This window comes from Besnoitia besnoiti, chromosome IV (genome assembly GCF_002563875.1).
Source record: "Besnoitia besnoiti strain Bb-Ger1 chromosome IV, whole genome shotgun sequence".
Lineage (NCBI taxonomy): Eukaryota > Apicomplexa > Conoidasida > Eucoccidiorida > Sarcocystidae > Besnoitia > Besnoitia besnoiti.
The window spans coordinates 3,232,589-3,254,060 of record NC_042359.1 but is presented as its reverse complement, the minus strand read 5'-3'; the positions used below and the strand labels follow the sequence as shown (position 1 = coordinate 3,254,060).

Below are 21,472 nucleotides of genomic sequence, written 5' to 3'. Positions count from 1 at the left end.
CCGAGATCGAGGCGCGGGCGAAATCGAAGCCGAACGGTTTCTCCAGTTCTCGGCGCTGGGCGGGCGCACGCCGGCGGCGGAGGGGTCGACGCCGAGAAAGAACGAAGGAATTCCCTGCGGAGAGAAGCTCGAAAATCTGCCGGCGAAGGCGGGCTGGCGGCGCGATACCGGGAGCCGAGACCCCAAACACGAAGCGACAAGGAAGCTCTGCTTGACCAACAACAGACACCACCCTCGCAATCCCAAAGCGGCTCGGCCCCTGCGAAGGCGCAGGTTCGCGGGTGGCGCCACACACGCCCTCAGTGAGGAGCTGCGTGAGCCTGCAGAAGACATCCACGGTGGAGGGCTGCGCCTCTCAAACTCGCGGACTCCCCGGGGAAGAACGTTTCGGGAGAGAAAAGACACCTGAATGGGTGGAAATGAGGCGGAGTTCAAGATGTGGAGTCCGCTGCTGCGTGACAGGTTTCTCCAGAAATGGGAACCCGGCGAATGCCCAGAGCGATGAACCGGGTGCCGACTGGAGGGACGGCCGCAAGGTGAATTGAGCGGGCGGCTCATTCGCAGCGACACGACGCGGTAACTGGGTCGAGCTGCTGCAGACATGCGGTACCCGCAGAAGCGTCGGGAAAATGGGGCATGTTCGAATATCAACCGAGAAAATTCACGCTTACTTTTTTAGAGGCCCTATGTGCAAGCGTCCCCTGTGAGATTGCCTTCGGCGATCGGAAGGCTGCCACAGCGCGGACAAATAGAGAGTGAGCTCAGCTATCTTTTTTTTCAGGCACAGCTGCCAAACATTAATTTCAGCGATCAGGAAACAGAGGGGACATACGGTATCTTTTTCTAATGCGTTCAAGGTCAAGTGTGTGAGTGAGCGCATGCGTCATGTGTCTCGCCCAATCAAACAGGCCATATTTTTAGTGGCAGGCCGACATCGCAGGGCGTACCACGTGAGACGTGACTGCCACGTAATTTCTTCATCCTGGTGACGAGTAGATCTTCTGCGTCAGCTGTGCTGCTCTCTTTGTTCGTTCGACGCGTTCTCGTATCCTGTTGACGTAGGAGAGTGTACTGAGTCACGAGCAACTGCAGCACATTTTCGACAACGCAAGGTTGCCCATGGCGTGAGAAAAGACAGTCAACGTGCTTCATATCCATCATTCCACTCCCCAACCCCGAACTCCTCCCAGTTTGCGTGAAGCGCGCAGAGTGTCGCTCTGCTTTCACCCGAAAAATTTTCCTGTGTTGCAAATGGAATTGATCGCTACCCTATTGTTCCTGTGGCGCGGCGTGCTGGGACTGTTGGCCTTTTGTCTGTGCATCCTAACGGGTTTACTCGCGAGTAAATGCGCACACTCGCAGAGACTAAAGGACCGCCGGAGTGTGCCAAGGGCTTTCGTCCTCGTTTGTGTCTTAGCCATTCTCACTGGCGCAAGTTTCTTCCGTCAGACGAACGCCGCAGCTCTGTGTGTTGCGGCTTCATCGATTGGTTTACTGTTGGGAAGTCGGTTGTGTGTGTACGGTATCACGGGTGGAATTGCTTCGGGCAAATCCACATTTTCGCGTTTCCTGAAAGATGAACTGGCCTTCACGGTCGTAGATGCAGATGTAATCGCACGACACATCTTGCAGCCCGGGCACGCGGCGTACAAGCAACTGCTAACTGTATTTGGCACTTCCATTCTGCAAGTGGGGAAACTCGACATCAATAGAAGTGCACTCCGAGAAGCTGCGTTCAAAGACGAAGCAGCGAGAAGAAAACTGAATCGAATCACACACAGATTCATTATTTATGAAATTCTGTGGCAAATCTTTTTGTATCGCGTTGTGCACATGCGCTCGAGAGTCGCGCTGGACGCGGCTTTGCTAATGGAGACAAACCTCGACTGGATATGTGCGCCCGTGTTTGTGATGTCAACGAGCCAAGAGTCCCAAATTGAAAGGCTCACAAGACGAGACGGGCAGAAATGTAGTATTGAGACACTGGAACGCATGAGTCGCGCTCAACTTCCTCTCGTGGAGAAGTGTCAGCGAGCTGATGTTGTCTTTGACAACAACGGGACAATCGCGGATCTTCAAATGCAGGCGTCCGCTTATTTTCGGGGGCGGCTGTGACCGGTCGGGGCGACAAATCTGCACTCAGGCCCCTTGGTTATCTCCCGCGGTTCTTTGGGTTCATGTCGGCTGCGCCAGGAGCACCCTGACTTGGTAGACCTTGGGGTTTTCTCACTAGCTGAAACCCCTGAAAAGTTTGCCCAACTCTTTTCCAAGCTTGCGCAGTTTTTTCTCGTGCGTGATCTTCGTGGTGCAACAGGTCCACGCCCCTCCAGACATCGTATGCTTGTGTTTTGAGTTTCTCCTGTAGCGGATTCCAGCCTTGGTCCCTTGTTTCCTGGTGCTTGTCGTGCCTCCCTACATCTGAGTATTCGAGGTGGCGGCGAAGGTACGGTTCACCACGGCTTCGAGTGCGCAGTTCTCAGCAACCTCATGGGCGATACAAACGTGCATGGCAGGGCTAGTCCCCTCGAATGCTTCGTTGCCTCTGTGTTGTGTCTTTTCAATGATGTGAGTCCGCGCGTCTAGCCGCGATTCATCCATAGCCTCCTTTCCAACAACTCCACCTGCCCTTGCATGCACAGTCGACTGGACCGTTACGTTCAGAAGAGGAAAAACTCGAGTTGCGCAGTTAAAAGAAGATGAGCGCACCGCCAAGGACGAGAGGGGACGACGGGTCCGTAATCCCCAGTCAATACAGGGTGCCGGGGGGGAGCACGGTTCGTGTGCAAACCTGCGTCACCGCGGGGTGGCTTGCTAGGGGTCACCCTTTCCAGTAATGGCCACGTGAACAACCCGCTATCCGCGAGCCCTTCTAAGTAGTTGCATGAAATGGATTCACGACTCTCTGAATGTTAGGACATCAGCTGTTGCTCCTTTGTGCTACGCCATAGGGTCCCCGAGAGCTGCAAGAAACTCAGAGACTCGGACTTGCAGGTCTCAGCCAATGCACGCGGTTCTCTCCGTTCCGCGTGCTATTCTTTGCTACGCACGGAAGGGTCGATCCAGAAATCAATTTTCCGTCCTTGTCTTCGCAACCTGTTACCACGTCGGCATCGTATCCGCGATGACGACAGCAGTTTTTGTTTACCATACTGTGGTCCGCCTATGCAACTCACGGTGGTGACGCGGAACGACTTGAGTGCTTCAACAAGCAAACGGCGACCTACCACCCGCAGCGAAGCAGAATCGTTTAGTGTCTTTCCAAACCAGTGCTGAATCGTTGTAGTCTAACTCTGTTGGGCAACACGGGAGGGACACACGCGCCAACGTCAAATCGTTGGTATCGCATCTCGCCACAAATGCGGCGCCACAACAAGCAGTCGGGCTGTTAGAGTGCTCTTAGTCAAGATCCGGTAACTCAACGTGGAAGCCGGGCAGGGGCGAGACGAGGCCAAATAACTCATTTCTTCATTTTTCTAAGGTCGTTTTCTCCGGAACTCAGTTTTCAGCTGCGCTCTTCACTGAGGAGCCCGTGGCTCGCTATGCTGTCCGTAGTGGTTCCTCCCCGGTTTGAGCCACACCTAAATCTGCGACGCAAGTCAGATTGAGACCCGTCTGGCTGCTTTGCTGTGCCTGGGTCCCGGTCGCTGTTCACCGCCGAGGGTCTACTCTCACCTTCGGCTGAAAAATTCACCGCTTCTTTTGCGGCTAGGCGAGTTATGTCATTGTCGTCATTCGCAGCGACTGGAGCTCATCCACTTCCAGCTGGCGTCTGGTTGCGGCTATTTTTGGCTGTGTCTCTATCCTCGAAATCGACACGATGATCATCGGATGCCCTTTGGAACACAAACACGATGAGGGACGGGTTGCGCTTACTCCATGGGGCGCCTTGGAACTCGTGAAGGCAGGCCATGAAGTCCTGATTGAAAAGGATGCGGGCAAGAAAGCTGGCTTCGGGGATGAAGAATATGTTCTACACGGGGCGGAGATCGTTGGCTCCACACGGGAGCTGTACGCACGCTCCGATATGGTAGTGAAGGTAAGGTCATATTTGATTGAATTCCACCACATCTCACGGCATCTCGCACCTGTGTAATATGGTATCCCGTTTTAGCTGAGAAGCAAGAACCGATGCCAAAAAAGTTCATTCATTCAGTATGTAGCCGTGAACGTCGCCCAGGACCCATCTGAGTAAATGCCGAGGGCTGCCCTGCAGCCGATACCTCTGTTGGCTTGACACTACGCTCTTTTCGGCGGCCATCTGGTAGATTCATGTCTCTGCTAATGACGCAAATTCAGTGGGTCATTATTTAGGTCCGGTGACAGTCAATCAGCGCCACCATCTACGAGCATCCTCTTGTCTTCTCCAACTACGACTACCGCTGTGGAATGTTGGTTTTCCACCATCAGCCTCTATGTCTTGACATGCTTTGAAAATGGTTTAAGAGAGGGTGGAGCTTTGTTATCTCTTACAGTGTCATGAGAAATCCAGGAGCCGCCGATGGAAGTTACGTGCACTCTGTATCTGTGCATCCGTAGGTAAAGGAGCCACAACACGATGAGTGGAAGCTGGTCAAAGCGGGTCAAGTGATCTTCTGCTATTTCCACTTCTGCGCAAGTCAGGGTCTGACTCAGGCAATGCTGGACAGTGGGGCAGTATGTTTCAGCTACGAGACGGTTCAGAAAGATGGGCGGTTGCCTCTCCTTGAGCCTATGTCTGAAATTGCCGGGAAGTTGTCGGTTCAATGCGGAATGCATTTCTTAGAGACACCTTCTGGAGGAGCAGGGATATTACTGTCGGGAGTTCCAGGCGTTCGCCGTGGTCGCGTCCTCGTTATCGGAGGGGGAGTTGTTGGATCAAACGCGGCCGCTGCTGCTGCCGGCGCAGGAGCAGATGTGATAATTCTCGACAACAACGTGGATCGTCTTCGGACGCTTAGCAGCTTCATGCCCCCGAATGTTAGCACCCGCTATGCGTGTGAAGAAGCTCTACTAGAGCAGCTTCCTACCTGCGATTTGCTTATCGGAGCGGTCTTACTGCCAGGTCGGAAGGCGCCGAAGATTGTTCGACGGGAACACCTCAAGCACATGAAGCGCGGAGCCGTGGTGGTTGACGTTGCCGTCGACCACGGCGGATGCATCGAAACAACGCGTGTTACGCGCCATAGTGACCCTGTGTACGAAGTGGATGGTGTCATTCACTATGGAGTTGCCAACATGCCAGCTGCAGTGTCGCGAACGAGCACACTGGCTCTCACAAACGCTACATTGCCGTACGTGCTTCGTCTGGCGCAGCTCGGTTGGGTGCAAGCGTGCCTGACGGACCCCGCGCTAATGCTGGGACTAAGCGTTGCTGAAGGAAAGGTTCTACACCCAGGGGTGGCCGAGGCATTCAATCTCGATAGCGTTCCTCTGAGCGAGTTCCTTGAAAATAAAGCTGCCGGAGAACGGAGGGCTCCCTGACGTACCGCGTCAAGCATAATGGTAGCCCTGCTCGGCGTCTGCGTGGAGCTTTGCCCGGCGAGGATTCACCAAACGGGAGTCAATCAGTGGCTCGCAATGGTACTTGAGCAGCGAGCACTTCATACTTGTGCTTTTTGACGAGGAGAAAGAGCTAAAAGCTTTCTGACTCCCCTCCGGCGACTCTTTCACCCTTCAGTTCTTGCGTCTGTGGGTTGCCATGGATGACTGGACAGATGGCGCGGGAGGCTGGATTTCGCATCTAACAACGGTGAAGGGAGAAACGCGTTCGTGTCCTGTCGGTCTTGTTCGCCTCGTTTCTCTCTCTGCATGAACACACAGGGTCACCAGCTGGTCCTGCCTCTAGGAAACAAGTGGCCTGATGTGTTGCTTGCTCTCTGTTGGGTGTGGGTGGCTCACTAGCGTCTTTGTTCGAGTAAATAGCTCGAAGCGTGGCTGTGTCCCTCGACCCCAGACAGCGGTATCAGGACACAAATAAAATCACAGTATACCATGGGAATTGAGGGTGTTTGGCGATCTGACCGTATTGAGGCAAGACTGCCAGTGAGACTTCCGCTAGGGCGGAGCAGCGCGCTGCTCGTGACGATAGACTCCACGACCCGGCAAACACTCGATCAGCAAGTTTCAGCTTTGCTGCTGCTGAGAAGCGGCTGATCATGTATCCAGTGTGGCATGAGGTTTTGTGCCGGGCGGCAGTAGGCGCCCCCTAGCAAGGGTGCTTTTGCTGTGCCAACGCGTCCCTCGCTGGAGTTCTACTTATATTTTCGCAATTCCGCAGGGCGTTGCCTGTTTAGCATTTTAGAGGCCTGTGCGCCGCACACGTCAGTCACGCTACGCCTGCTTTAACGGCGTCGTTACTGCCAATTTGGAGCACCGCTACACTCCCGCAGAATGTCGACGTGGCCTGAGAGACACAAACTCTGCTTCAACCGCTGTGGGTTTTCCTCATTTGCTGAATTAAAAAAGAATGGCTGAGCTTAGGTATGGCAACAGTAATGAGACGCGCCGTTTAAGTGAGCCAACGCCGTGTACTCTCCAGAAGGCCGATGAGCCGATGCAGCCAAAAGCGCCACCCAATCCGGCGTATCCTCCTCACCAAAACAAGCTTCCAGAACGTGCACGCGGATAAGATATACAAATACTAGCGAGACAGACAAAGACGCGGTTATGCACCGGGAGGAGATGCGTCACAAAGAGGCGGAGACGGAGAAGAAGCCAGATCACCGCCGAAACTTGCACACTGCGCCAGCCGCGTGCCTAATCGGCTTGCATAAGCATGCCAAATATGTGGGTCCCCCCTCCCCCCCTCGGAATACCCCGTTTGAGACAACGAAAGCACTAGGATGTTGCTATCAAAGCAAAAGAACGTCTTGAACTTCAATTCACTGGACGTTACCATCGGACTGCTGGCTCGGAGACCATAGCATTGGTCTCTCTAGACATGCGGGCTAGCTGAGACCCGCGCCACGACGACGAAAGGACTTCCCTTTCTTAGTTTCCGGCGCGGACAGAAACACGCCCGCCCCTACAGGGTGAACAGGAAAAGAGTCAATTCAGAGACTAGACTATCTTCCAACGCGAACAAAAAAAGATTTTCGTGGCGTCTTCCCGTTCTTCTTTGCTCTATAGAGGCTGGGCGACAGCCAAAGTCGACGCCGCCCCAACTCCCTGAAGTACGGAATCGAAAAATGCTCCTTGCCTAGCTGCCTGCATCGTGAACACGTGTAGATCAACGACAGGGGTGTGCGCATGCATGGAAGGAGGGAAAAACACGGGGGGAAGGCTTAGGATTCTGGTCAACCGCGGCCTCTCACAAGGCGAACCGTGCTTCAGACGAGCAGCAGAAATGCCGAGAAAAGCCGCACAGCCTCCTTTGCGCCAAGCCGCAACTCGAACCCTACATCTCAAACTGCATTGCGCGTGATGCCGTCTCTCTCCCTTCGAAGGAAACACTGTTTTCATGCTCGGTCGAAGGATCGGGGGAAACAAATAGGCTTGCTCTCTCTTCGCCTGTTGAGGCTCGGCTGAGCAAACAACTGCGCAAACTGGAGCCCCGTAAATAAGTCTCCGCGTCTCCGCAGAAACGCAAGGCAACGCCGTCAGTCTGCTATGCTTTCCTCCCTGTAGACTGAAAGGGACTGCGAGGTAACCGACGCTACGGGGCGGGCGACGACTCCCCCCACCCCCCCCTCTCCCGGGTAACTCCTAGAAACGCGATATTTGAGGGCTCGCATCCGCCAGCGGGCTCCTCTTTCAACACACGCCGTCCTCCCTCCCGCGGGCCGCAGAGCCCACGGCTGCCAAGCGGATTCCTGTGCTCGACCGAAACCTCGTAAAGAGGTTTCGCGCTCTGACGCATCGTCTCGAAGAAACGAAAAACCCATTCGCGCTCGCGAAAAGTACCCATGTTCACGAGACGCTCATCGTCCATTCGCCGAAAGTTTACCCGCTCATTTCTTCTTCTTCGTGCTCTTCTCGCCCTCGCGCTTAGGCACCAAGGCCTCGATGTCGTAGTCGTCGTTCTCCGCTTCCGGCTGAAGAACAACCAGAGAAATACAAAAGCAAGTCGACGCACGCGGGTCTGCCACCCGGTTTTCCCGCTGAAACTTGATGTTTCCCGACTCTCCTTTCGGAGAAAAGACGCCCTCTGGGCACCCGTTACCTTCCTCCCGCGCGGTCAGGCGTCACGCGTCTGGCGCAGAGCGGCTGTCGTGAGAGACAAAAACGTTCTCTGCCGCTCAGACTCTCTCCTGAGCCCTACACTGAACACGGAACTCCACCGCGAACAGGAAAGGACCGCCACACCCCGCGCGACGGCCAGAACCACTTGCTGAAAAACAGGTGTCGCTACATTTCGACTCACTTCCTCTTCCTGCGCGTCCGCGCCCTCCAACTGGCCTTGGAGCCACTGCGCCCACGTGAGGACCTGAAGACAAATAGAAAAAATGCGTCGGGAGTGCCCGTGTCGACGCTTGAGGGGGGCTGGACAGAGGCGACCTTTCCCCTGCGAGAAGCAAAACATGAACTGCCTTGGAGCTGGCGCTTCATTCGGATCCTGAGACCGCCGCCCAGCCACGTGGAATGAAAGCCCCCCTCCCTTCACATCCTTCCTCTACAAGCAAATTTAAGGCGACAAAACGGCCGAGAGCGAAGAGAGAGGTGCACTCCCCCACAACAGAAAGGTGTGAGCGACAATAGACAGGAGTCGCGAGACGTCAGATCGTTCGCGTTCCCTGCTGTCGAGTGTGCCTTTATCGCAGTGGCGACGCATGCGCCAGCGACCTAAATCGACTCGCGACCCGAAGCAGGCAGCGGAGAGCCCCGCACCTGCCTCAGTTGATCTCTGTTGCTCGCGTGCCGCGCCTCCCGCCTCACGAGGCGGAAAGCCTGAAGCAGACGCCGAGCGGCTTCGAAACACCCCACCTCACGCCACTTGACAGCGTCACAAGACGCGCGATCAGCCCGTCCCTCCCTCCCCCGTTCGAGACTCAGGCCGGCGCAGAGCCCTCGTCGCCCGCCCCGTCGGCGACACAACCGCTGGGGGGCTCCGCGACAGGAAGACGAGGGCGACGGTAGCGGAGGGTTCACGCACCTGGAAGAGAACTTCAGTCCGACCCTCGGTGTCGTCGTTATCGTCGTCGAACCACTGAACAGACACGCAAACAGGACGCGAAACGTCGCCCCGCGGGCGCCAGCATGCACCGGAGGGGGCACACAAAGAGGCTCGTAAGCCGCAATCGGAGTTCCGCCAGGAAACCCGAGAGACAACCCCCGGCCTTCCAACGCTCAAGTTCCACTGAACGGGATAAACATACTTCACAATTTCCCCCTCCCCCCCACTCCCCGAAAAAAAAACTGTGTGCGGCGCAAGGAGTCGGAGAAAAACAACTCGCGCACGCGCCTCCAGCCCACCCGCCGGAGCCGTTGTGTGTGCTCACTCTGATGAACGACGTATCGGAGAGGACTGCCGTCGCGACCATGGCGTCCCACACGGCCTCGATGAGCGCCGTCGAGGAAGAGAGACGCGGGCACTTTACAGCTACACACAGAAGCGCAGAGAAAACACTCGCAGCTGCGTGGACCGGCATGCAAACTGCGCGGCCGAGACTGTCTGCACACACGCCGCCCTTCAGGCGCCGCGGCAACGCGTCCTCTCTTCTCTCTGCACCAGCGCCCTCAAAAGAGACGCCTCTCGCGAGCGTCTTCTCGCGGTTCCTACAGAGAATCACCGAGAGAGACGTTCCGCCTGCAGCGTGTTGAACAACTCTCGGCTCTGAGGCACCTCATCGAAGGAGGACATGCAATTCGCTGACACGTTGCTGCGACAGCTTGCGCCTTTCTTGGCTGCACTCGCTGAATTCCAATTTTTCAGTTTTCTGGTTGATTATCGACAGTTTGTAGCGCCGAGCTCCCCTACCTTTGGTCATCTTGACCATCTCCTTGATGAGGACCTGATCCTTGTCCTTGACGGAGCTCTTCTCGAAGAGCGCCTTCCAGGCGGCCTCGACGCGTTGGACGAGCTCCAGAACCTCCTCCATGGTTTCCTTCTTCGCCGCGAGCTTAAGCAGGACGGCGGCGACGACGGCGCTGGGGACGATGCTCGCGAGTTCGTCTTCGTCTTGCAGCACTGCAAGGACCTGCTCAACGCCGAGTGCTTTGTTCTTCTCCGCGTCGTCGAGGCCCTTCTCGAGGACCTGGACGAGGCTGAGGATGTTTTCTTCTTTGTAGGTCAACGTCTTCACCAGTTCTTCGCGCTTCTTCAGCTGCTCGTCAAACTTCTCCCGCTCGCGGCGCTCCTTCTCATCCTTCTTCTTCTGCAGCTCTTCGCGGCGCTTGGCTTCCTCCTCGTCCTCCGCCGCGCCTGCGGCTGCGGAGCCCGCGGCCGCCTTGAAGAACCTCTGCACTTCAGACTCTTTCTGCGGCTGATTGGGACTCTGCTGACTCTGCGCGCGGACGCCAGAGGGGACATACTTGCCGTTGACGAAGCTGCCGCCAAGCCCGGCGCCTTCCTTCCGCGAGCCGAGGCGGACAGGCTGCAGAATCTGCACGGGTTCCTCCACCCGCGTCGAGGACGACGGCGAGAAAATCTGCGCCCGCTTGTTCTCCTCCGCCCCGCCCGACTGCAGGTGACTCATTGACCTTGTCGGCTGCGCAACTTGCGCGCGCGCCTCTTCCCTCTGCTTTTCTTCCTCCATGCGCTGCTTCCACTTGGGCACGAACTTTCCGGCACTCGCGCCAGCCTTCTCTCCAGAAGCAGGTGAGACGCCCGCGGCCTCCTTATCCTCAGCCGCGCACTCCTTCTCCTTCGGCTCTTCTGGGGAGGTCTCCTTCTTCTCGGCTTTCGGCGCGGCAGCGGTCACGCTCTCTGCGGACTCGGCACCCTCGCCGGCAGGTCGCAGCCGAGGCGCGGGGCGGTCGTTTGACTCGAGTAGCGCAGCGAAGCGATCGTTCACGGGGGGGAAGTCGCACCGCGGCTCTTCTCCTCGCTGCGGCCGCCGACCGGCGTGCGCTTCGAGGGCGGCACGTAGCGCCCAGGCTTGCTCTCCATCGACGTCTGCGACTCCGCTGACCGCAGCTGCGGAGACGCCGCGCCGTTCTCAACCGGGGAAGACACGTTTTCTCGCTCGACCTTCTTCAGCCGACTGCGCAACGAACGGAGATGCTCCGGACGTGAATCGCCCGAATTCGCATCTGAAAAAAAAAAACCAACAGCGATGCGTCCACACAAGCTGCAACCTCCAGCATTTGCGCACGCACACGCGAATAGATTCTGCGCACATGTAGATACATGCTAAGCGCCTGACTCACACGAGTCCTTGCGACAGCTGAAAGCATTGCATTTCGATATCAAGCTAGTCCCGTTTGCTTGGAAGATGCAGTCCTTGTAACTGCCTTTTTGTATGAACATAGAACCCATCCGGTGGAAGGACAAGCGGACCGGCCTCGAAAGTTCTCAAACCCCTCCGCGCTTCACAGGCCATTGCACATTCTGTTGAATTTCCATACTGACCGGAAAGACTTCGTCTCTCGAGCCAGGAGAAAACCGGCACAAACAAACAAAAAGCCGCTCCATTTTCAAAGACATGCCCATGGATATGCGTCCACCGCGCACGAAGTTTGAGCAGGGCGACTTCCTCTCGCTGTCCGACTTCTTGCTCTTCCTTTCGCGTTTTATCCTTTTAACAAGAGAATTTCTTTCACTGAATAGATCAGGAAGAAACTACACTTTATTCTAGATTTTTAGAATATTATCTTTTTTCGCGTACCGTGTCCACTCGAGGCTCTCGGCCTTCCCCTGACTGCGGCGAAGTCGAGCGCGTCATCGTACTCGCGGGCGCCCTTCTGGCTGGCGGGTGCACCCTCTCTTTGCACCGTGGCTTTGCGGAGTTCGCCAAAGTCTAAATCTTCTTCGTGATGACGCCCAGCGTTCTCCCCCCGACCGCCTCGCGCCGGATCGCCTCCCGCGCCTGCGGGGTTGACTGCAGAAGAAAACGCACTCGAGACTGTCGCGTGACCTCTCGACACCGCGTTCGGGCCGCGCACGCTTCACGACTCTCTTTCCCCACTCGCAGCGCTGTCTCTCTCGACCTCTGCCGGCTTCGTCACTCCGCGCTTGCCAGCTTCTTGACAAGGAAAATATTCATAGTTAGGCTGAGCTATCAGCGAACGCCCTCAGAGCGCACGGTTCTTACTTCGCGATTTGGTGCTGAGGACGGCGGTGAAAGCACAGCTAACCTCTTCTCAGCGGCACCGCCCGACATACGCATCGCCGCTCCGTGGGCTCTGTACTCGCTGTCCCGCTTTGACGGGCAAGGCGGAGTCATCTTTTTTTCTCTCACCCTTAGATGTCGAGCGCAGGACGCCGAGGTCTGCCTCTTCTTCGTCGCAGTTCCTGCGGCCGCCTCGCTCGCCGCCTTCTTGGTCGCGAGGCGGCAGAGGCGCCGAGCGCCTCCAGGGCTCGTCGGGGAGCTCGACTTCTTGGTGCTGCAGAGAGAGGACAACGAGCCACACACCAACGCCACCACGCCTGACCGCCAGAGAGACGGCTCAGTCTGGACTGAAGAACAACTCAAAAAACGAGAATTTTTTCACCTTGCCTCGTCGCCGCCGACCCCATGATGCACGCTGAACGCTCGAGGCCGCGGATCGACGTTGGGGAGATCTGATTGCCTCGCTCACCACTCTGCCTCCTTCGCGTCGATCGCCCTCGCCGCGGCCGCCGAAGTTCGCGCCTTCGCTCTCTCTGCGCCACTCGTCGTCATCAGAGTCATCCATGCGATCTGCCCAACGCCCGCCGCCTGAACAAGCATGGCAGCGTGCTTACGCGATGTGGAGTCGCGGAAACTGCTCAACGAAGTACGCGGAGCCTCGTCCCTCTGCTTCCCTACGGCGCGCAGGAGCATGACAGCTGCTGCATCCGCCGCTCCAGCGACGCCCTGCACGCGAGCCGCGAGTCGGCTCGTTTTTCAAATGCTAAACGCCAACGCGGCGGCCCCTTCTGGTCTCGCCTCACGCTGGGCGGAGAACCCCCCTCTGCGGACGCGCACAGATGCTTCCACGCTTGATTTCGACTACTCGAAGCCTTACCGGGCCCCAGCATTCTTTCGCGTTCGCGCTCCTTCTCTGCCGCAGCAGCCAGCGCCGCCTCGTCGACCGGCCTGCAGGAGACAGCCGTGAAGAAGTGAAAAAACAAGCAAACTGCAGAAAACACGCCACCTCCCGCACGCACGCGTTTGGCGCCCCTTCGTGGTCATCCCCCCCAGCCGACTCCGACGGCACACGGTGTACGTACACCGCAGACGCGTCGGCGCCTCCATCCAAGAGACCGGTTTCTCGAGAAAAGATGGAGCTCTGAACGTGTGTGGCCCGCATTCTCCGCGACCCGAAGAGCGGTACACTGCTCCGCCCACGGCTCTTCTCTCGCGCGATGGAGACAGACGACAGAAGGAAAAAATCCGTCAAATTACTTCGCAGAAAAGAGAGGGACTCGCGCGCCCCGCGGCGCTGGCCCTAGCGCGGAAAAGAAAGTCTAGAGCGGGAAGAGACCGGGGTTGCGCGAGGAAGAAGCCGCGTAAGCAGTCGGAGATGAAACCACTCACTTGGGGGCCGAAGGGAGAAGCGTAAGGCCGACGCCCATCTCGCGCTGCAGGTCGCGCAGATTGACGGAAATGCCCTTCTTTTTCGGCGCCATGGTGGGCGATTGGGATTTTCAAGCGAGGAATCGCGGGCGGAAAAGGGGGGAAGCGAGGAGACCAGCGATGAGACTGGAGAGAAGAAACGACATGCAAAGAGACCGGAATGCCTCGAGGAGGCAAACGCAGGCATGTAGAGCGAGAGGCAGAGTACGGCTTCGGCGCGGAGAAAAGCAGCACGCGAACGGAGACGAATCTGGTTCCTTAAAATCTAGGACCGAGACAGAAACGAGGGACGAGAGGGCGCGAAGGCAGGAAAGAAGGTGCGTGGAGAGAGAGGAACCGCAGAGACGAGAAGCAAAGTCGAAGAAGGCGCGACAGACAAGAGCTCGGTTTCTATCGAGGATGTGCTCAGTAGCCCGTTCCCACAAAGCAGGCGGAAAAGAAGAGTACGTGAGAAAAGACGGGCGAGGCATAAAAGAGAAAAGGAAAAGACGCTCCAGAGCGTGAGACCTCTCGTCGAACGCGCGCAGATGCTTCGCCGTTTGCAGGCAAAAAAAGAGAATAAAGCTCGCTCCTCCGACACAGTTTTTCGAAAAGAAGAGGAAAAACGAGGCCTCGTCATCCTCCCCCCTCAGCCGCGCGCGTTCCAGTTAGAGGCGAAAGGTGTCGCCCGCCGGAAGGCCGTTTTTTCGCATTCGACTTCTCAACCTGAGACCTGCGCGCACGCTGGCGGCTGCCTCCAGTCCATCCTGCCTCGAACCTCCACGGTGACGGCTCTGTCTTGTCCAAAGAGCGAAAAAAAAGCAAATTTCTGCTCCCACCACTTCCACAGTCTCACGAGAAACCTCTTGTGTTCGACAAAACTCCACACCCCGCAAGAACAGAGAAGAAAAAAAGAGGGACTCGGTGGGCTCGCACCGGTCAGGTCCCACCCATCACGTCTACCTCAGAGACCGTTATGCAATCGTTTTCTGTTATGCAGTCGTTTTACGTTATGCAGTCGTTTTCCCGCCCTCAGATATAAGCCGAGACCCGCCGGACGCTGTGAAAGTGCGCGCTTGGCCTTTTTTTCCAGCCACTTGTCTCTCCATACGATGGAAATCGTTGATCACACTGCTGCGAACGAAGCCCTATCCTCTGAAAAACTCTGAGTGAATCGCGGCAACAAGGACGCGTGCTATAGTGACAGGCCACGAAGCCATAACACAGTAGACTCGAGCAAGACAAACAGCGCGCACAGCTGACGTTTTTCATGAGAAGCACGCTGAATCCACACTGCATTCGCTCTCCGGGCTACGGGCTACGGGGCGGAAAGTGGACTAGAAAGAGTTCTTGTCTTGTTTTTCAAGAAAAGTGCAACTAATCCGCAGACTCATTGATGCCGAAGCAACGGGAAGCGAGCCCGGTGACGATGGCCTTCCGCTTTCCTTGCTTTCTCCTTCTTCTCAACCGTTCTCCTCGATTCTGGCGGCCTGCGGGATGCGATTCGCGAGCTATTTTTGGCTCTGCATCTCAGCTGCACGCTTCTACCCAAATTCGGTATTCACACAACTCTCTTCATTTGAAACAGGAAAAGCGAAGCATCTCTGTATGCCGTTCGCTCGCTTCAGCTGCCGCGCCGCACGCTCTCGCTTCCGCATTTGCCTTTCCTGACTTGCCGCGACTCTGGCTGGTGTCTCAGCCGCCCCTCAGCCGCAATTTTCTTTTTCGCGCAGCCCCATCTTTCTTTTTTTTTGCGCGCCTCTTTGCCGTCTCCCCGCTGCTAGAGATTTGAGGGAGCCGCGACGTCGCAACGCCAATAGCTGCGGGGTGTGCATCGTTCTCCCGCCTGGGCGCTCATCTTCTCATCGCCAGGCACCTCTCTTCTCTAGTGTGCGCGTTTCCGGGGCGTTCCCTAATCGCCTTTTGAAATCTTCAATCCGATTCATCGCTCCAACAGCTCTGCGGACTCTCCGCGACTTCCGCCTCCTCTTCGAGAGAAACGCAGGACGCGCGACGACGCAACAGGCTGCGTTAGGAACACCGGGAATGTGTGTTGAGCGCCGCCACCCCACCAGTCGTCGTTGCCTTCTGCGCCCGCGTAGCCATGAATGGATTCGTAAGTCTCGGCGCAGGCGGCGCCGCCGCCCTCAACAGAGGCCGTGGCGGCTGAGGCCGCAGAGACTGCCTGTTTTCGCCAGACGTCGCGCCAGGGGAGGTTTTCCCTTCCCTTTTTTGCCACAGCGACTCGCCTCGCCGTTGGCCTGCGTATTCTTTCCATCCTTTCCCTGCCGTCGGGACGTTTTTGGTATGCGCGGTGGCAATCTCCATCCCGCTGCCGATTTGCGAATCTTTCGCTCTATGGGAGGTGGATTCTTCTATGCACAGAACAAGATGCAGATCGACTGGTGAGCTGCGCCTTCGTGCGTCGCCATCACGCACCCGCCTTCCCTCGGCTCCAACGCGTCTCGCTCCCGTCTTCGCTTTGTCTTTTCTTTTTCCGCAGATAGAGAGACGAGATGAACGCCGGCGGCGCGCTGCGGAGGCGCGCGCGGCCGGGGCGCACTCCGGGGAGGAGTCGGTGAGTCGGCTCCCCAGGCAGAGGGCGCTTTCTGCTCTCTTTCGTCTTCGTACCAGTCTGCACAGCCTCCGTTCTGCTTCTTCGCGGCGAGCAGAAACGCTCCGGGTGCGTCTGAGGGGAGAAGGTACAGCGGCGGCCGCGCGTTCCCCTGGAGTCGCTGCTGTGCACGCGTGTGCGTGTCTCTTCTCTTGCTCCTCTCCTCTTTTTCAGGGCTGCGGTTCTCCAGCGGTGGCGTCGTCGCGAGCCCCTTTCTCGAGTGGATCTGCATCGCCGGCGGAGTCTCCGCGCCCGTTTTTCTTTTCAGACTCGTCCGCGGAGGCGCTGTCTTGGTGTCGCGAGCGCGCGGCGGCGCTTCGCGCGGAGGCCGCGGAAAGCCGCGACAAGGCGAGCTGCCTGTGCGCGGAGCCGCAGCGGTCGCGCCTCCTGTCCCTCGCGGAGATACAGGAGACCCAGGCACAGGCGCTGCTCGCGGCAGCCGAGGCCGCCGAGCGCGAGGCGTCTCTCAGCGCGCCCAGAGTCAGTCCGCGCGCGCGCGGAGACGCCCCAGAGGCGAGTCGCAGCGACGAGGGCGGCCGCCGCCTGCAACCCGCCAACAAGAACTGTAGGCCGCTCGGCGCGCTGCCGCAGCTCGGCTCGTCCGCGCTCGCGTCTTCTCCGCGAAGCCTTCAACTCCTCCCAGCGAGGCTCGCGTACCCCGCGCACGCTTTGCGCGAGGAAGACCTCGCTGGCGGTCGCCGCTCGAGAGAGGGACTCGAGGGCCTTCAATTGCCATTGGAGCGAAGACTGCCCGCCGCGGCGATGAGGCCAGGGGTGGAGGCAGAAGGCTTTCTGGCCTCTCCGCCCGGTGCAGACGGGCGACCGCACCAGACGCAGGTCGCTGCGGAACCGTTTTCTCCCTCCGGGCGACGCGGAGTCGCGCACGGCTGCGGCGAGGGACTCACAGCCAACGGCAGCTGCGACATGGGAGTAAGATTTGAAAACGCAGAAGCACCCGGGATAGAGATCCACGCCGTCATTCCAGACGTGCCGTAGAGCATGGCGCTTACGCCTGGGGGAGGAGGAGCCTGCTCGCCTTCCAATCTCTATCTATCTATATGTCTGTTTTTATCTCTTTCTATCTGTGTATGTATATCTATATGTTTATACGTAACTGTCTTTTTTCGTTTCTTCTGCCCCGTTGCTTCCCGACACGTCCGCGCGGGCGAGCGAAGGTTTTTTGCATGACCTGCCCTTCTTCGTGTCTGCGGTCTTTGCGGCTCGCCTCTTAGAGTCTTCTAACTGCCCGCGCGCTCGCGTTTTCCACCGGGCGCTTCCGTACTCTCGGCCCTGCGCTCTTGAGCTAACACCACCTCGTTGTCGCCCTCGTCAAAACTCTCAAGACGCGCGCGTCGCTCTGCGCGCAAGGCCCTCTGAGCCCGCCGCTGCGGGGTCTGTGGACGCTGAGGGGGCCGAGAGGGGGGGGGGTCGGCGAAGACGCGGACGATTTGTTTATATTTTCTTTTTTCTGTCTGCAGGCTGGCGAGCCTTCTCCGTTCGACCCGCCGTGGGTACGGCGCGCGCACGCGCTGCGTCGGGAGGCGGCTGAGCAGCGCGACCGCGCAGGGTGCGTGCGAGGCCCGCGGCAGCGCGGCCTGTTACTGGTTGCTGAAAAGAAGGAACGCGAGGCAGAGGAACTTCTTCTGCACCGGGGCTGCGAGCCGCCCGCGAGTCCCTCGCAGCGACCCGCCTCGTCGTTCGCAGCCTTCAACGCCGCCTGGGAGGCTGCGGAAGCGGCGGTCGCTCGCCCGCCCGTGGATGCGCTGCTCGACGCGCCGCACGGGCGCCTCTCGCCGTCGGGCGTGCGCGCGAGAGCAGAGGGTCTCTGGTGCTCTCGCCAAGTGGACGCCGCGAGCAGGCGCGGAGACCGCGGGGCGTCGCCCTCTGGAGTCGGGGGCGAGAGGAAGCCTGCGGCGGAGAGCGGCGGCGAGAGCCGGCGCAGCGCCCGCGTCCGCGAGCTGCAGGAAGAAGCTGCCGTCGCGCGGGACAAGGCGGCGCTTGTCCGCGGCGCCAGGCGGCGTGCGCTTCTCACGGTCGCCGAGCGGAAGGAGCAGCAGGCAGAGCTCCTGTCGGACGCGGCCAGCGACGACGGGGCGACAGACCCCCACGGCGGCGGCGGCCTGCGAGGAGACCCCCGCGCGCCTCTGGCAGCGACTACCGCGGACTCGGCGCCCTGGATGCGAGAGGAGACGCGTGAGACGGGGCGGGGTAGACGGCGGTCTGCGGATGTGCACGTCGCAGCTGACGCCGCCGTCACGCGAAAGAATCGCGCCGCCGGAGACGCGGCCTGGGGCGACGCGCGACCCTGCGGCAGCCGAGAGGAAGACCGATTCATCAACGTACGTGGCGGCGGACTTTGAAGGCTTTCTTCGCTTGTCTGTTCGGCGTCGCAAACACGCCGACACCAATGCGTCAAGGGGCTTGTGTCGGATGCTTCGACTCCAGTCTCGTATACATCGCAGCTGCGCCTTCTCTTCTCTCGTTTCGTCGTCCGCAGCCCCTGGGGGTTCCGGAGTGCATGAGTCCTCTCCGTGCCGGGCCTCGCTGCACGCTTGTTCCCGCGTCCAGCGGCTTCTCGCGCGTCTTTCCTCCGCTGTCTTAGTTCAGTTGCTCCTTGTGTGTCTGAGGCGCGTCGCTTGCGTGTGGTGCGTGCTGTCTGCCGCAGGGACTACTCTCGCCGCGGGCGCTGGCGACGCTGCCGCCGCGCGTCTACGCAGAAGTCCAGCGGCTGCAGCGCGAGGCGGAAGTCATCCGCGACAAGGCGTCCTGCTGCACAGGGGCGAAGGCTCGCCAGCTGCGGTCGATGGCGGACATCAAGGAGCGCCAGGCGGAGGAACTCGTACATCCGCCTCGCCGCGGCTCGCCGCCCCATGCCACGGGGGGCGGGCCTGGAGCGCGAGACGCCCTCGGCGACGGCGCTGCCGCCTCAGCCGCGCGCACAGCCTCCCACGCGCCGCCGTTCGTCTCGGCGACGCATCAAGAACGAGCGCGGCTGACCTCGCAAGCCTCCAGCCTCCGCTTGACGACCGAGGAGGCCCAGGGGCTGCCTGGGCGCCCGCGTGCGGGCCTCGGTGGCACCGGCGAGCCCTCGCGGGTCCTGACGACACTCTCGGTGTCTCCGCCGGCATTCGAGGCGCCCGACGGCGACCAGGCGAACGCCTTCCGCGACGGCGCCGAAAACCGGGAAGCGACGATGCGCGACGCGGACGACGACGCGGACCATGTGGGTCTATCGGGAGAGGCTGGCGGCGTGGCATAGGCGGGACTGTGGGAGATAGGCCTCTTTGCCGCTGCATAGGCGCTTGAGCTTCCACGCAAACACGATTACCGTGACACTAAAGTCCAGCACTTTCAGCTGTCTCAAGCAGTGGGCTGGCGGTGTCCTGCAATCCAGCTAGGCCATGCGTCGCTATCATCAAAGTATAAGTCGCCGTCGTCTTTGAACACATGATTCGCGATATTACCTGGATGCATAATTCACTCAAACCAAAACCGTTTGCAAGAAAACCAAACGTTCCCTGTTCTTTGGTGGGCGCCCTGCGAGGCCTCGTGCGGTCGTGTGACCGCACACACGTCTGTGTCTCCACGCGCAGGAGGGGCGTGCCCGAACGCCAGTTACGATTTTGTGAAACGCGATTCATCCTGCCACCGATGGGGCGCCTGGGGAGGGGAAGGGGGGGTAAAGAGCCTGCCTCGCGGACGGTCAGGTCTCGCATTTTGTCTGCGTGGGTTTTTTGTCTTCAGCCGCTGGCGCACTGCGAGGACTGGCGGCGCTCGCGGCAGCTGTTCCGCGAGGTGCGACAGCACCGGGAGCAGGCGTCCTGCGTGGCGCGGAGTCGCCAGCGTCTGCTGCTTTCGATGGCGGCAGCGAAGGAAAGGCTGGCGGAGGAGCTGAAGGCCAAGGCCGAGGCGTCGCTGCCGCCAGCGCTCCGCACGAAGCTGCAGCGCGGCGGCGGCGACCGCTACAGCGCTTTCGCGGCGAGCGGGCAAGACACGCTGCTCCTGCCGCCGCCGCCATCCACCTTCCCGACTGGGGACGCAGGCCTCCCGGGGGTCGCGGGCGGGTCGCCGCCGCTGTCAGCTCGTGCTTTGCTGCGCGACGAAGACCCGCAGAGTCCGCCCTACGTCGTGGCTCTCAGGCGCGCCTCGGGGTCGCAGACGCAGGCGCCGCCCGCCGAGCGCGTCAAAGTCGAGGAGGGGGAGCCGCGGAGGCCCTCGCTCGGCGAGCTGAAGCGGCAGTATGACCTACTTCAGGAGCAGCTTCACCTCGTCCAGGAGCAGCTGCAGCTGTATCACGAGCGCGAGGCACACGAAGAGCAGCAGCGACGCCTGGAGGCGATCCAGCAGATCGAACGCGAAGAAACGGAAGCCGCCCAACACCTCGCCACCGAAATGGACGCCGAGTTTGAATTCCAAAAAAGATGAGAATAAACATAGCCAGGGGGGGGGCGCGGGGGGAGAAACAAAGTAGAGGGCGGGGCGGACACCGCTGCGCCCGACGCAAGGAGCGGAGGACTTGGTTCAACGGATTGGAGAGCGTCGCTCTTTTTCCAGGCATGCGAGAGCAGAGGAGACCGACGCGGCGCTGGGAAGGCTGACGTCCTGCTGACGAGGCGATCCCGCTGTCGAAAAGGAGGTGGAACAGGGAGCGCACTGGAGGGGGGGCGGGGGGACGGCGGGGGTCGTCATGGAGGACGGGAACGCGCCTTGGCTGCCAGCGGCGCGTTCTTCTGATGGGTTTCAAAATGGGAGGCAGAGAAGGCGTTCTGTTCCTGTGAGGTTTTTAGGCGCACAGCGAGGCTCCACACGTTCGGGCCCTTGGCGGCGTTAGCGCTCTGTGCCGCCAAGGCCGTTCATTGTGAGTTGCGTACCGCGTGGAATTGAGATAATGTCCAGCATTGCCTGTTGTTGTACGTTGTGTCTGTTTTGGGGCGCGTGCACCTTAAGAAGGCGCAGGCGCACCTTAAGAAGGCGCAGGCGCACCTTAAGACAGGCGCCCCAATTTCTATCCGTCTTTCCTTCTTTTTTTCGGCTGTGCCGTCGAAACGCGACTGCTTGTGTGGTGCCAAAAACACTAAGGCGCGCGAGTCGGCACGCCTCTGCAGAAAGCCTGTCTCTGCGCCTCGTTCGGGAGAGGTGAAGTCAAGAGGACGACCTCACCGCCGACTCCGCAGACCTGCTGTGCCTCACTGAAACGAAGGCGCGTCTGCGCAAGCTCAATTTCCACCGGCGACCGAGTCTCCCTGTGTGCGAAAGATCGTCG

The 21,472-nt window shown here is 59.2% G+C and overlaps 3 protein-coding genes across 3 annotated transcripts; 2 read left to right on the top strand and 1 right to left on the bottom strand.

Annotated features, from left to right (window-relative positions):
* Nucleotides 1–3,817: 3,817 nt before the first annotated feature.
* BESB_055760 (alanine dehydrogenase) lies at nt 3,818–5,460 on the top strand (the record flags this gene model as incomplete). The annotated part of the gene is made up of 2 exons (XM_029364011.1): nt 3,818–4,036; nt 4,537–5,460. The coding sequence occupies 2 exons, from the start codon at nt 3,818–3,820 to the stop codon at nt 5,458–5,460; spliced, it is 1,143 nt and encodes a 380-aa protein (XP_029219934.1).
* A 2,468-nt stretch (nt 5,461–7,928) lies between these two features.
* Nucleotides 7,929–13,669, bottom strand: BESB_055750 (uncharacterized protein; the record flags this gene model as incomplete). The annotated part of the gene is made up of 10 exons (XM_029364010.1): nt 7,929–8,012; nt 8,330–8,404; nt 9,071–9,124; nt 9,417–9,517; nt 9,896–11,053; nt 11,745–11,957; nt 12,318–12,462; nt 12,658–12,776; nt 13,066–13,136; nt 13,578–13,669. 10 exons carry the CDS (start codon nt 13,667–13,669, stop codon nt 7,929–7,931), a joined length of 2,112 nt encoding a protein of 703 aa, XP_029219933.1.
* A 2,030-nt stretch (nt 13,670–15,699) lies between these two features.
* On the top strand, nt 15,700–20,634 carry BESB_055740 (uncharacterized protein; the record flags this gene model as incomplete). The annotated part of the gene is made up of 6 exons (XM_029364009.1): nt 15,700–15,711; nt 16,099–16,173; nt 16,384–17,139; nt 17,688–18,548; nt 18,875–19,432; nt 19,954–20,634. 6 exons carry the CDS (start codon nt 15,700–15,702, stop codon nt 20,632–20,634), a joined length of 2,943 nt encoding a protein of 980 aa, XP_029219932.1.
* Between the last annotated feature and the right edge of the window lie 838 nt (nt 20,635–21,472).